General features: G+C 43.3%; 1 protein-coding gene across 1 annotated transcript; it reads left to right on the top strand.

The window, feature by feature from the left end:
* Positions 1–3,360: 3,360 nt before the first annotated feature.
* On the top strand, positions 3,361–13,562 carry ADIPOQ (adiponectin, C1Q and collagen domain containing). The gene is made up of 3 exons (XM_006188845.3): positions 3,361–3,511; positions 10,865–11,083; positions 11,702–13,562. Exons 2-3 carry the CDS (start codon positions 10,873–10,875, stop codon positions 12,220–12,222), a joined length of 732 nt encoding a protein of 243 aa, XP_006188907.1. The 5' UTR covers positions 3,361–3,511; positions 10,865–10,872; the 3' UTR covers positions 12,223–13,562.
* The last annotated feature ends 2,118 nt before the right edge of the window (positions 13,563–15,680 follow it).

Raw genomic sequence — 15,680 nt, 5'->3', positions numbered from 1 at the left:
TGACTTAAAGAAGAAAAACTTATTTTTACCTCCTACTGTGGCAGAATATTTAATTTTCAGGTATGTTCTTTCCTGTTATCTCTCTAAATATAATAATTATACTTATATTTTTAAGTTTTACCCCCTCTCCTTTTTTTTTTTTTTTATGCTATTAGTTGGGTGTAAATTGGGTGTAAATTCTTCTATTCATTAAAGTTGTGGCTTATGTCAGATCCCATCTGTTGGTACTTAGCCTTATATCCACTTTTCTGTATCCCCTTTGTATTCCTGAAGCTGGGTGTCTCAAATGACCTATCCTAGACTCCCGTGCTGGATCAGTTCCAGTTAGACTCCACAAATGGGAGGCAATCATGCAAGACTGAAGGGGGAGAAAGGGAGAAGCTATGGTGTTTCAGGCTGTGCCCCTGGGCAGTGTCAGTGGCCAGGCTCCTTCTCAGGGCAGTTGTGGAGGCTCCAGCAGCACAGGCAGGGTGTGCAGGTGCACAGCCCAGGGGCAGCAGCCACTTCCTGATCTCTGGGCAATGTCATCTCCCTCCCTTTGCATCTCCAGCCTTTCCAAAGTGATTGTGGGAAATTCCTTGACTAGTTACAGTATTTTGATATGACGAGTGGTCCAACATCACAGGCTCTCAAAGATACAAGTCTAGGGTTGCTTATCTGAACAGGCCTCCCTCCCAGTGGAAGCGGATTATTGTTAGTTCAAAGTACGATACTTAAAATTAGTATCTGAGTTTGCCTTGGATGGAGTACAATTTTAGCCAAGACTTTGGAAGAAATAAAAGAATTTTTTTTTTCCATTTCTAGGGGTTTTGGGACGGAGTGGAAGGCTGCAGCATGTGCTTCCTCTCTTGTCTTGCTCCGATCTTCTGGATTATTTTTCAAAAACAGTGATTATGTGTAGTTATTTTGATTGAGATTATTTTTTTAAAAAAAAATCACAATTAAGCAAGAATATGGCAATACTTAACCATACTTATGGGAACCAAATCACGTGACCTACTGTGTCAATATCCCAGTTCACATGCTGACAGGGGAGTGAACAGTAGCCATGATACCCTGGAGGAAATGATCACATTTGATTATTCCACTCGAGGTAGTAACAGTTCTGTTTTGGGAAAAAGACTAGCCTCAGGGCATCACTGGCTGAATGTTTTTCAGTTGTAGTCTCTAAACCAGTATGCCGCTGAATTGCCTCTCTCCACAAGACGGCCTTTGTGGTGAATGGCGATTTTCCTGAGGCCTCAGAATGACAGGCCTTCCCAATGTCACTGGCTGACAGTCAGACCAGCACAGTGTTAGTGTGATTTGGGGGCTAAAGTCATTCTATCTTGTGCAATAGTTAAAGCCTGCTGTAACCAGCTGTATTCCCATAAGATCAGAAATATTGGAATAAGATACTTTTTATGCCAACCCCAAAGCTGCCCTGAAGTATGTGCATGAATCTTAGGGTCTTATTAGGAGGGGTGAGGGACATAACATTCTAGAAAGCATATGTGTTTTGTTGTTGAACAGACTAGGTTCAAATCTTGGATCTCTGTCCTGGATAAGTCACTTACTTCACTGAACTCCAGACACTTGATTTGTAAAAGAGGAGACATCCGTAGCTGTCTCCAAGGGAAGATTAAATATGATCACTCCCTTATTTTTGATTCAGCATTTATCGTTGCCCATCTTGTCCCAGATCTTATTTTGGGGCTTGGGGATAAAACATGGAATAGGCAAGGCATGGCTCTCATGAAATTTATGTTCTAGAAAGGAGAGATAGCAACACAAACCCCAAATAATTAAGAAATGCTGCAGTAAAAATAAAGCAATGATGTAATTGAGAGTTGCTGCAGTTTCTCTGTCTTTTGTCCTCAGTCCAGTCTGTCCAGTAAACTATCTAGAACGTCATTTTCATAAGTCCCTCACCTAAGCCATTGAGCCCTTGGAAAGAGACTCATGATGGCTCCAATCTCAAAGGCCTACCTACTGTGACTTCTCTAGAAATACTTGCATAATAACAGGAGACCAAGACCTTTGCTTAGACTTTCACTTTACTTTGCTGGTAGATTTTTAGGCTCTGTGTGGCCAGTAGAGGTGGTATTCAGGGATAGGCAGACACTTGCTCAGCCTGAGAACATTCTGTTTCTGAATGTCTTGTAGGAGTTGGTGCCAGCATCCGGAGCCCTTGCTGGGGTCATGATTTAATGCATCAGAATTCGTGGCTTGCAGAAACTGGCTGTGATCCTGCCCTTCAAAAACAGAATGTGGGTTTGCTATGAAAGAGTCCAAGGTGTGAATATTGCCATTTTAAGCCTAAGCCTTCTAGGAACACCCATGTGGGTTACAGCCTCTGGTCCTCCATGCTGCTCCCAGCCCAGAGCAGGGTTCACCAATAGGTGGATCAGGCATATATTTAAGGTGCTGGCAAAATGAGGACTCATACATACATACAAAGGTAGTTTTCAAAAACTTATCCAAAATTTTGGAAACAGAAAAACCTTGAAAGATGGTATTCTATTATCCTATTTAATATGTTTTCTGATATATTGACTCTGAATCACACACAGGTGGGGACTCCAAACTCATTTGGAATACAGGGCCTTTAAAGGTCTTAATCTGGCCCTGACCCCAGAAACATCCCCTCACCTCAGTTCTCAAAATTAACATACAAACTCTTTCTCTAATCTGGGGTTCAGGCCAGAAAGCAGAGGATGTGTTGTAGTTCTTTTTTTAAATTGAAGTACAGTTTACAGTATTGTGTCAATTTCTGGTGTACAGCATAGTGTTTCAGTCATACATATACATATATATGTTCCTTTTCATGTTCTTTTTCATTATAGGTTACTACAGGATATTGAATATAGTTCCCTGTGCTATACAGTATAAACTTGTTGTTTACCTATTTTATATATAGTAGTTAGTATCTGCAAATCTCAAACTCCTAGTCCCTGGGATTTGGATTTATCCCTTGCTGTTGTATTTCTTGCTATATTGCAGCTCCCACTGACTGTTCCCCCTTCTGAAAGGCCAGTGGCTAAACCACACCATATCACATTTCATCATGCACAGTGAGCAGGAGTGTGATGGTGGTAATTGGTGCCCCAGACTTATTAGCGCAAATGAGGAGGGGGAGGCCTCTTGGACCAGTGGGCAATTCATTTTACATAAGGAAATATCTTGTTTTCCTCCTTCTGGTCTTGACCCTCGGCCTTGTCTTCTGTTGCTGTTGTAAGAGGCAAAAATAAGGGCCAAGGTCTGGAAACATGAGTGTTGTGACTGAAGCCCCACTTGGCTTCCCAAGACCAAACTGGGTTGCACCAGGTTACGCGGGGCGGAGACCTGAGGCATCTGCCAGGGGCCGGGGCCCGCCCATTGGTCTCTGGCTCTCATTGTGCTGGCCAATCAGAAGGGACAACTGTGGGGCGGGGACTGCCTGTCTCCATGAGTACCAGCTGCTGAGGCTGGGCCATCTCCTCCTTGCCTCCATTCCTGACGGCAGTCTGGGGCTCCGAGTCCACAACTGAGGGTAAGGACAATTGATTCAAATTCTAGGCTGGAGGTGAAGATGGCTGCCCTGCAACGGAGCCTCTGGCTGGGGTGTGCCCGCGCTTTCCCGTTGTAGCGGGGTGGGGAGGGATACAGTCAAAACCCTGGTGGGGGCAGCACTGGCGGAGGCAGACAGGCCTCCGGCTTCTTCCTTGATGCTCCCACAGCTCCAACAGAAAAGGGACTGTCCCTTCTGGTCAGAATGCCTGGGACCATCCTGAACTTTGCCCAGTTCACGTGTATTAAGAAGACTCACCAAAGAAAAGGTTGAGGTCAGTGAAGTGAGAGGGATGGCCCAGCAGTAAAGTCCAATTAAATAAGAGGAGAAGGGGACAAGTCACTTCTCAGCTTGACCGCAGAGGGCAGAGAAAGTAAAGCTCACGAAGAGGCAGCCTGAGGGAAGCCCGAGCGCCGACCTCAGACTGAGTTTGGAATCTAGCTCTACCCCTGATTCTACTCAGGAACGTTTATTGAGCAGATTCTACGGACCAGACACTGGGTAGAGTGGGTGAGATACAAAGGTGGGTGAGGCACGGTCGCGCTCTGTGGGCGTGGGGGTATCTGTAGATACGTGCGTGTCTACACCCATGCGGGGATATCTCCCAGGGTGCTTGAGGAGTTCTGGCGAGGTGAAGTGAGCGAGGGACCTGGTATATGCTGGGAGCTTATGAAAAATCTTATTTGTAGCAGACATCTTCTGACAAAAACAACTGACTCTGTCTTGCTTTTGCAAAGCCCAGTCCTGCTCGCCCTAGCGGCATTTGAGGCATCCTGGCTGTTTTCAGTTACAGTCGCAGAGGCCGGAGTGGGAGGGGTTTTAGAGATCAGGCCTGCCCTCAGGTGTCAGAGGACCCCGGCCCCTGGTCTGGGGATCAAGCCTCGCCAGGAGTACAGCCGCCTTACTCCTGGTGACTCCTCCCATTAGGGGTAAAGCAGGCTCCTCCCGACAGTGCTGGGGAGCAGGAGGGCCTTCATGCTGGCATGATATGCCTAGAGGAGCATGAGGGTGTCAGCCTTGTCCTTGAAGCAGAGCAGTGTAAAGGGAGCCCCACAGCTTAGTGGGCAGTCCATGTTGCCCCCTTCCCTCAATTCTCAAGGAGTTGTAAAGAGAGACACAGGACTTGCTTCTTGTCCTTTCTGAGGTGGCTGTAGGCCACCTTCCTCCTTCTCCTTGTCAAGCCGGGAGATCAATAGCCCCAGACACCTGGCTGAGGTCAGGAAGCAGAAGTAGAAGCTTTGAAGACTAGAAGCTTTCTTTCTTTCCTTTAAACAAGCAAAAAAAAAAAAAAAAAAAAAAAAAGGCTTTTTTTAAAAAAGATTGAAATATAGTTAATTTACAATGTGTCAATTTCTGGTGTACAGCATAATGTTTCAGTCATACATATACATACATATATTCCTTTTCATGTTCTTTTTCACTATAGGTTACTACAAGATATTGAATATAGTTCCCTGTGCTGTACAGTAGAAACTTGTTTGTCTATTTTAAATATAGTAGTATCTGCAAATCTCGAACTACCAATTTATCCCTTCCTACCTCCTTCCTCCATGGTCACCGCTGAGTTTTAGACTAGAAGCTTTCTATCAGGAATTCTTTCACATGGAGAGAGACTGATCCCAAAAATGTGGTGGAGGAGTACTCTGATTTACCAGTTCCTTGGGAATACAAGTGAGAGAGAGAGAGAGAGAGAGAGAGGAGAGGGAGAGGGAGAGAGTGTGTGTGTGTGTGTGTGTGTGTGTGTGTGTGTGTGTGTGTGTGTGTGTGTGTGTGTGTTGGGACCCAGGCATGCTGAGTGAAAGCCTTCAGGAAATCCTCCTGGGAGCCAGGCTGAACCTAGCTGATTCCTGGTTCTGCCATCTGTTATTAGGTTGTATCAGGTGAAACTGCTGATATTCTACCATTTTTGACCTTTAAAAATGGCAGTTTCATTTAATTCAATCCAAAAATTACAAGATCTTAAGTCAGCATCTTGAGGGTTTCTGAATCTCAGATTCTTCTCTATAGTGGACTCAAAAGCAGGGCTATCAGGAGGATTAAACGAAATATGGTTTGAAACTGCTTTATGCAATTTATACTTCCAAGTACCCTTACCAACTTCAAGTCTTCTCGTGTCCCTCCTCTTAAACATGATCTCATGGAGCAGACTAAGAAGCTGAGTCTGAGAAGCCCATTTAGCAGCAGGGTAATGTGACAGGAAGCTCACTGGTTTGGAAGTCAGGTTGGGAATCTCTCAGGGATCATCTCCTTAATCTCTCAGTTTCCCCCTCTCTAGAGTTGGGGTTATTTTCCTTGCTTCTTGGAGTTCTTGTAAAGATTGAAATAAATAATAAATAGTGTAAGTAATGTGTGAAAGCTCCTAGTGTGAGAGCTAGTTTCAATGAGGCTCTAATAAATATATCCCTTTCTTTCCCCTTAGCCTCCCTTTGTAAAAGCAGGGCAGGGGTGAGATGATTTCTGGGGTCCCTTTCAGTTCTTGGGGACTCTAGGATCTGGGCTTTAGTGCCCTTTCCAGCTGGAGGAGTTGGCACTGGCTTTGGTGACCTCTTTCCCCCATCCCACTCTGTCTCCTGCCAGTCCCAAGGGAGACCTCATCCTTGCATTTCACAAGATTCTGCTATTGTTACTGAAATTCCAGCAGGTCAAAGTGGAATTTCTCATAAACTTAACATATGAAAATGAGAGATCATAATATGGCCCCTTAGGATCCAGAGTGGAACACTTCGTAAGTTTATAAAATACATCTTCATACTTTTAGTCAACTGATTCTCACAACAATACTGTGAAATAGGCTGGGTAACAATTCATTAATAATCACCTTTGCCTGCAAAGAGCATTGAGGTCTGGGAGGTGGCTTAGGGACAGGTAAGTCACCCAGTGAGTTAATGGTGGAGCCTGGACTAGAAGCCAGGCCACTTGCATCATAATCTGGAGGATTTTTTACACTATTTTCTCTTTTACGCCCCATCCTGTGGAGTGGAATAGGCAGATATGTGACCTTGATGCTGTTTTCCTCCTTTGGGTTATGTCTAAGGATCCATTGTTGAGCTTTGGAAGCCGATAGTTTGAGTTCCTCTACATTTAGCTCTGGAATCTTGGACAAGTCACTTAACCTCCCTGAAACCCACTTTTCTCATCTCTAGAATGGATACAGTCATAGACAGCATTTATTGAGCACTGACACATGTCAGGACTGTTCTAAGTACTTTACGTGGATTGTGCCTTTTAATCCTCCAACAAATGTATGGCTGAAACATGTTACAAGTGAGAACAAATTCTCCCTTATTCTGTCTCTCAAAATTGTTGTGAGAATTAAATGAGATATCGAGTGAGGTGAGGACTTACAAATGGCATTCTACAAAGACAAAGAATTGTAAGTGGTACTTGGGATTTAGCTTCATGGTTCATGTAAATGGTCTCTTTATAGGCATAACTGAGTCTTAGATTATAGTCTTAGATTACAGTTTCATTTAATAATGTTTTTCCCTATGGAAAAAGAGGTCTTTCAAAAATCGAAATATAATAATTGCTATATCTAAACAGAGAGCACAAATAATTTTGTAATAAATTTTTTCAAGAATTCAGCATCTCTGCACTGACCTTCAATTGTTATCAATTGCTGATTTTTCCATCCAGAACTCGGTTAGATGACAACCTTCTTCTTCAGTCAGAATCTGTTCTTAGCATCAGAAACATCCTAGGATTGAGTGTCCATCTACCCCAATCCCTCTTTCCAGTACCTCCACCCTATGTCACTGTCATGGAACCCAGACTGGTTGCCCCTGTGAGTGGAGAAATCTGTCCATACCACTGAAGTGTTTGAGGACCGAATGACTTTCCTTGGGCTGGGAGAATAGAATCTTGATTTTAAAAGAGGAGGAGGAACCAGAGAACTCTAGAGACCTAAAATTATACTCCTTCCAATGGTTGGAGGAAGCCCCCAGTCACCCTTTATCTTTGAGGCCCTTGGTAGCTGCCTCCACCAATTCTCGTGTTCTGGATTCTCTCCTCCTGTCTCCCTGTGGAAAAGAACACAGTCTATACATTCTTCCCTGCTCATTTCTGGAGAAAGCAAGCACAAAGCCTCTCTGTGGTCCTAGGAGTTTTATTGCTAACCCCATAAGGGGAAAGGATGGAGGTGACAAATCGTGGGAAATTTGAATGACATATGCAGCCTTAAAAGTCTCAGAACAAGTATACTCCTTAAATACAAAAGGGGCTTGACTGGTCTTTTCTTGGCTTCTCGTCTAACTTCCCTCTTTCTTTTTATCTTAGAACAAGCCAAGCCTAAACTCTCTCTCACTTCATTTCCAGCAGCTGTTGAGAATGCCCCTTGAGCCCTCCAAAGCCAGTAGGGGGCGACAAAGGTACATGTTGATGGCGAGAGAGTGCCTTGAGCAGCATCCAATCAATACGCACGTGTCTCAGTTGCTGTGCTGCCCCTGTTCTCTGCTCAGTTCTCACGTTATGAATAAGATGATATTAGAACCTGACATGTGATAAGCGATGCGTCAGATCAATAGAGACAGGAATGATTAACTTAATTAAAGGTGTCTTTTAGACAGCACGTCTTCAAATAGGAAGAAGTCACTTGTTGTCTTAGATCACAGCTCACACCAAAACAAAATATCAGAGATGAATTAAAGAGTGAAATTTAAAATATACCAAACAATAGAAGAAAATAAAATATTTACCAAAACTCTACTATGGATAAGAACAGTTTAACACTTAGAAGCAAAACAAACAAAAAAAAGAATCAACAGAGTTGACTATATAAAAACTAAAACTTCTGTCACCTAAAAATCAGGACAAACAAAACAAAAGAATAATCTTTACATTAGAGGTAGTTGTCATAGCACATATGACAAAGTGTTGATATAAATTAATTCAAAAAGCACATTGTGTCCCTAATAAAATGAGAAAGAACACTAACAGAGCTACCATAAATGAGGAAATTAAATTAGGAAATAGGCCTTTAATAAAATGTACAACTCACTAATGGTCAAAGCAGTGAGGTACCATTTCTTTTGCTCACTAAACTAAGAACAACAAAATGTTTGTGATGATTCTGTCCGAAGCTGGTGAGGGTGCAGTTCAGAAAGGCTGTCTTACACATGCGTTACTGTACTGCCGAGTGACAGAGGGACAAACCATAACTTGGGGACATGCATCAAGAGTCTTAAAATGTTCGTCCCTTTTGGTCCAGAAATTTTTCTTCTGGGAACATGTCATAGCAGAAAAATAATTTGGGGACAAGCTATATGCCTAAGGATGTTTCTTATAGATTTTAAAATAATGTTTTGAAATGGAAATATGTTCAAAGTTCAACAAAATGGAAATGTTGAAGTATATTTTGGCTATATCCACTTGCTGGACTAGCACGTGCACATTTACAATGATGGTTATAAAAACTGGAAAATGGCAAGGCAAAAATAGGGGAGTAAAATTTCTATGTAAAGTATGATTTCCACCATGTTTCAGAATAAAAAGAAAGATTCTTGGGAATGGGGATTGTTTTGTTTTCTGTAGTTCCCAAAGTATTTATCTTACTATTTTTAATGAACACACAAGTATATGTTTATATGAAAGATGAGCATATATATAAACATGTTATTTCTATATAACATTTATGTATATATATAAATGTATACATAAACTTACCATGTATGTGATGAGTTTCATATATCTGTATGTATGAAAGAGAAGCTGGTTGTGTCCCATGGAGAGGGCATTATAGGGCCCCCGGTAATGGGCATGTAAGAGTGGGATTCCAAGCACCACGCATGTCTTTGGGGGTAAGATTGCCAATCAGGGTCTTTTCTCTCAGAGGAACTGTCTCCTGAAGCCAAACTCAATTCTGGAGGCTTTGTGAAATCTATAAGAGACAAGCAAATGATGAAAAATAGCGAGTCTTTAGGATAAAAAAAGTACACATGGACTGTGTTTTGTTTAGAGTCAGGTTCTTGGGGCTAACTAACTACCTTTCAAACTCCACAGAGGGTCTTAGTGATGCCTGTTATCCAGGATCCTAGGACCCATTTCCCTCTGTGCTTTCTCTCAAGTCCTTGGTGAGAAAGGGATGAGGAGACCAAGACTCTGGCAATCAGACGTGGGGGGCTAAGGTCACCTGATAACAGGGGCAGAGATGGGTGGGGACCAGAGCCCTTATGCACGTGAAGGACTGTCTTCCAGGAGTAGGGTATGGAGAGCTGGTTCTGAGACAGGGAGCCCCTTGGCCCCCTGTGCCCCTTGAGCTTTTTGCTGGAGCTCCCAGAATACACTTTCTAAACATACTCCACCCTCCCCCTCCTCTTTCTCTCCTCCTTTCTCCTTTCCTTTCTCCTTCCCTCCTCTCTCTGGCTCTCTTGCTCTTTTTTTTTTTTTTTTTCCTATAAAAATATTTATTTAGTCCCTACTCTGTGCTGGTAGTGGGTTAGGCTTTGCCTCCCAGTGCTTGTAGTTTAATGGGGGAAATGGGTGAGCAAATTGGGAACTACAGTACAATGCAAGAAGTGCCATGCTAGAGGTAAGAGAGGGCGCTGGGGAGCGGAGATAAGGAATAGCACCCTGGAGTGGGGGAAGGAGGACCCGGAGGACTTCCTAAAAGACGACAGCCCATCATGTTCTGAAGGCTGTGTAAGGATCAGGCAGGTGAGGAGGTGCAGCTAAGAGTGGCCCAGGCAGAGGGTCAGTGGATATTCTCGTGGGATAATGTGTCTCTGCTGATGAAGGCTGTGTGTGTATATGCATGTGCATTGTGTGCATATGTGTGTAAGGTGAATACGTGTGTGTGAGCGAATATGTGTGCACATGTGTAATATACCAAATGGCCTTACATGCGACCCAGGAGAGGAAGAAAAGAGAATGGGAGAGAAAGGAGGAGGAACAGGCATAGAAAATGAAGCAAAGGGAAGTAGAGAAGAAAGAGGAAGGAGCCGGAGAGCGGGAAGTTGGTTAGAGTTGAATGGGATCATCTGAGTCATCATTCTTGGAAAATTCAAGGGTGAATTCCTGACAAGCGGACTCTTGGAGCTTTCCCTGTGCGTAGTACTAAGCTCAGATATGAAGAAATTGGAGGAGTCCTGTCTCACCATCGCCGACGGTGGAGGAAGGATTACACACAAAGAATTATGCTAAATATTACAAATTTCAGGGCAGAGAGAGCTCAAGGTGGGCTGAAAGAGCCAGGAAAGTCTTCCTGGAAGAGGTGAGTATTGAGAGAGCAGGTCTCAGAGGTGGACCCTGCAGAGCTGGCCGGAGTCCTGCTTGGGTCTGTCTAGGTGAGCTGGGTGGGATCCGCTCTTTCAAGGCTGATGGTGCAGATCTGAATTCCAGGGCCCAGGATGCTGTTGCTGGGAGCTGTTCTACTACTGCTGGCCCTGCCTGGTCACGGCCTGGAAACCACTGAAGGGCCCGGAGTCCCGCACCCCCTGCCCAAGGGGGCCTGCGCAGGTTGGATGGTGGGCATCCCGGGGCATCCTGGCCACAATGGGATCCCTGGCCGAGATGGCAGAGATGGCGCCCATGGTGAGAAGGGCGAGAAAGGAGATCCAGGTAAGAGTAGAGTCTTGGGCCTCCTCCATCACAGACTTCTCCTGAGTGGAGGAGGGGGAGGGCTCCTAGAACAGCACGAGGGCAGCAGTGATTGACAGTCCTACGCTCGGGGAAGAAGCGAGCTTTTTGATGTGGCCTGACATGGAGTAAAAAAATACACATAGAATGTGTTTTGTTTAGAGTCAGGTTCTTGGGACTAACTACGTTTCAGACTCCACAGAGGGCCTGTGATCTGGGATCCTAGGACCCACTTCCCTCTGTGCTTTCTCTCAAGTCCCTGGTGAGAAAGGGATGGGGAGACCAAGACTCTGGCAATCAGACGTGGGGGGCTAAGGTCACCTGATAACAGGGGCAGAGATGGGTGGGGACCAGAGCCCTTATGCACGTGAAGGACTGTCTTCCAGGAGTAGGGTATGGAGAGCTGGTTCTGAGACAGGGAGCCCCTTGGCCCCCTGTGCCCCTTGAGCTTTTTGCTGGAGCTCCCAGAATACACTTTCTAAACATACTTCACCTTCCCCCTCCTCTTTCTCTCCTCCTTTCTCCTTTCTTTCCTCCTTCCTTCTTCTCTCTGGCTCTCTTGCTCTCTCTTTCTCTCTTTTTTTCCTTCCTGTTCTCTAGGTCTTGCTGGTCTTAAGGGTGACACTGGTGAAACTGGAGTGACTGGGATTGAAGGTCCCCGAGGCTTTCCAGGAATCCCAGGCAGAAAAGGAGAACCTGGAGAAAGTGCCTATGTATACCGCTCAGCATTCAGTGTAGGACTAGAGACCCGGAGCACCGTCCCCAACGTTCCCATTCGCTTTACCAAGATCTTCTACAATCAGCAAAACCACTATGACAGCACCACTGGCAAATTCCACTGCAACATTCCCGGGCTGTACTACTTCTCCTACCACATCACAGTCTACCTGCAGGACGTGAAGGTCAGCCTCTACAAGAGGGACAAGGCCGTGCTCTTCACCTATGACAAGTACCAGGACAAGAACGTGGACCAGGCCTCTGGCTCTGTGCTTCTCCATCTGGAGAAGGGTGAAGAGGTCTGGCTCCAAGTGTACGGGGATGGAGAGAATAACGGGGTCTATGCAGACAATATCAACGACTCCACCTTCACCGGCTTCCTTCTCTACCACGACACCGAGTGAGCACCACTAACTCATAATCTCCACCATGCCAAACGGCCCTAAGTCAAAGGAGAGCCCACAGGTCTTCAATTCATTAGGAGACTGATTTTGTTATCTAGTTGGAGGGCTCTGATCATCTTGCATTCATTCATTCATTCATTCATTTATCAAGTACCTTTATTAAAAAATCATACACTGTGTTCCCAGGACAGTCCTGAAGAAGGCACGTCCCTTGGCCTCAAGGAGCTATTATGAAGTGGTCATAGAGGGATAAAAACATTTACTGGGGAGTTTCACATACATGACAAGAAAGTAGCTGACAGTGCTATTCTGTGCCCACTGTTTTCCCTCATGTTCATGCCAGTCCTGTGAAGTGCACAGGAAAGATACTATTCACCTCTTGAGGATGAGAGAGTTAAGTGAATGCCTAAGGTCACACAGGCATTAAGTGGCAGAGTTAGAACTCAGACCCAGGGCCATGGACTTTTTCCAGTATACTGTGCCCTTTTTAACGAGTATATGGCTTTTTAGGGGATGTTGGTAGGGGCCTCCCACCCAGCTCACCCAGGGGCCTTTGAATTAGGCTTCACCATGCATTAACCCTTTCCCCGGCAGAGCTTCCTCAGGGAAGGTGCCTCTTTGACTAGGTCCCAGTCCAGGTGGACTATGCAGTGGCCCCTGCACTACCCTGAACTTCCTCTTCTCTGTCTTTCCTCATGCTCTTCTGTCTGGCCCTGAACGTCAGCCCCATCTCCACATGCTAAAATCTTCCCTGTTCCTCAAGACCACCTGGTCAAGAAGCTTCTCTAATGTGATGTCTCTTTTCTGCAAGCCTTCCTCGCACTCTGTGCCCCTCCACGTGTTACCTGGATGAGAGTCCTGGGTCTGGGAGACATCCACCCCCAGGCCAGGGCCAACTGTCCAGAAAGAACGGTGCTTGCTTCATCCCGAGTCCCCTGGCAGGTCCTTGATAAATGCCAGAGACCAGACTCTCGAACCTGACATCTACCCAGAATTTACTTCATTTCAGTCTCTCCATATAACCAATCCTTCTCTACAAAAACATTTTCATTTTAGGAACTTCTTGATTTTAAACACCCAGTCTTTGTTCCACTGGATAACTTGAATCTTTGCCACTGAGGTTAGGAGTGACTGTGCTTTCCAGAACACTTAGAGGATTTTCCCTCAAGGAAGTAGCTTGAGCTTGCAACACAAAACCCATGAAGGAATTTGGAAACTGTTTTTACTTTGAGTACCAGCAGGGTCTGGGAAGACTTGGGCCTCTTAAATCTACTCTTATTCTTTTAAGTACAAAAAAAAAAAAAAAAAAAAAAAGAGAGAGAAGAAAGAAAAAAGAAAATGATAACCGTTTGAGGTGATGGATATGTTAATTAACTTGATTATGGTGATTATTTCACAATGTATATCATATTAAATCATCAAATTGTACACCTTAAATATATACATTTTTAATTGTCAAATAGTCCTCAAAAAAAGAAGCTGGTTGATGGTGGTAAACATCCCCTCAGGAGACAACAGCTTGAATGATGCTTTTCAAATTTTTTTGCAAAAGCAGCAAATAGTGTTCTGTATAAGTATGGAAATGAAAAACCTAGTTTTTTGCTTACAGTTTTAAAGTCTGAATGATTTCCTTTTATATATGTATTGCTGTTCATTAGGGATTACTATTTCTACATATAAGCTTTGTCTTTTAAAATGCTTGCATGTCATTATTTTCTATAAGTAAAGATACTCTCCAGCATTAAAAGTAGAAGCATTTGTATCATGCGGCTTTTGTTTTCATTTTTGCAGAAAGACATGGGGTTTAGAAAGGGTTGACAGAGTAAGCCTTGTGGTAATCAAGAATCTATTTTGTGAATGACAAAGAACCCAACTCAAATAAACTTGAGCAAAAACAAAACAAAACAAAACAAACAAAAAACCGTGTCCTCTTGCATAATGGAAAAATATCTCACACCACACCAGCTGGCCAAAAGGATATCCTCTTTCCTGGTTGTTCCCCAGGAGAAGAGAGGAAGCTCTGTCTTCCAGAAGCCCCACCAACTGTGTCCTTGCATCCCACTGGCTCCGGCTGAGTTGTGTACTCGTCTCTGACCAATCACTGGACTTAGGATGGAATATACTTATTGACTTAATTGATTATGGCTCAAGCTAGAGAAGTGATATTTTCCTTAAAGCAAACCCTCTGGACACAGCAGAGTGGGAGAATGGATGGTGAATGCAAAAACAACAACTTCCACAACAAACTCTTAATGTTATGTTTGAATTTTCTCAGGTTTCTCAAAGAGATACCACTGGAAAATTACTATTGATTTTTTCTAAAACTTCCACAAGTAGCCATGCTCACAGTCCCACATCTGCTGAGGGTGGGATCCTCACAGCACTGGACACGGTGTCACACACACTCGAATCTCTCTGGACCAGGGTTTGCTCTTTGTGGAAACACAGAGCGCCAATCTACATAAACCCCCCTGAGACAAATTGTGATAAAGGTTTTAGGATTAATGTTCACATGATGTCTTCAAGTATAATCATGGAGTCGTCTATTTCTCTTTGATTCTGTCAACTTTTGCTTCATTTTTGGAGCTCTCTTGTTAGATACATACACACTTAGTATTATGTCTTCTTGGTGAATTTACCCTTTTATCATTATATAACGTCTTTCTTCTTCTCTGGCAATTTTCCCTATTATGAAGTCTACTTTGTCTGAAATTATTATTATAGGCACTCTACCTTTCTTTTGATCACTGTTTACATAGTGTATCTTTTTCCATCAGGTAACTTTAACTCTGTATTATTCTATTTAAAATGTGTATTCTTACAGACTGTGTGTGGTGGGATCTTTTTATTTTATGCAGTCTGAAAATGTCTCTCTTTTATTGCTGTTTAGACAATTTAAATTTAACAAAATTTCAATGGTTAAATTTAAGGCTACCATTCTGTTTGTTTTCTATATGCCCCCTCTGCTGTATTGTCTTTCTTGACTTCTTTTGGATCATCGAATATTTACTTACTGGCTCTTTGGCATGTATGTCTTTGTGATACTTTTTAGTAGTTACTCTAGGGATGACAGCATATATACCTAATTTTTCGCAGTATACTTGGAAGCACTATTTTACCACTTCAAGTAAAATATAGACACTTATAACCATACAGAGTCCTTTATCCTACTCCCTTTATATTATAGTCATTTTATATGTTACATCTGTATGCAATGAAATATTACAATGTTGTATTTTTTCAAAATTATTCATATTTTAAAAATCATACGTATTTTAAAGAATTTAAGAGGACAAAAATACTCTATTTATCCAGATATGTGTATTCATTATTTCTTTTGTTTTTTCTTCATTCCTTAAGTTCTATGTTTCCCTCTGGTATAATTTCCCCCCATCCTAAAGAATTTTCTTAGGCATTTCTTTTAGAGCAATTCTGCTGGTGGTGAATTCTCTTAGTTT

The sequence above is a fragment of the Camelus ferus genome, chromosome 1 (genome assembly GCF_009834535.1).
Source record: "Camelus ferus isolate YT-003-E chromosome 1, BCGSAC_Cfer_1.0, whole genome shotgun sequence".
Taxonomy (NCBI): domain Eukaryota; kingdom Metazoa; phylum Chordata; class Mammalia; order Artiodactyla; family Camelidae; genus Camelus; species Camelus ferus.
Note: the sequence above shows the minus strand (reverse complement) of the source record. Positions and strands in the feature narration are given on the sequence as shown.

Coding starts and splice junctions, on each gene's coding strand:
- ADIPOQ (XM_006188845.3), top strand. CDS start 10,873: ATGCTGTTGCTGGGAGCTGTTCTACTACTGCTGGCCCTGCCTGGTCAC. Junction 11,084..11,701: donor GGGCGAGAAAGGAGATCCAG/GTAAGAGTAGAG, acceptor CCTGTTCTCTAG/GTCTTGCTGGTCTTAAGGGT.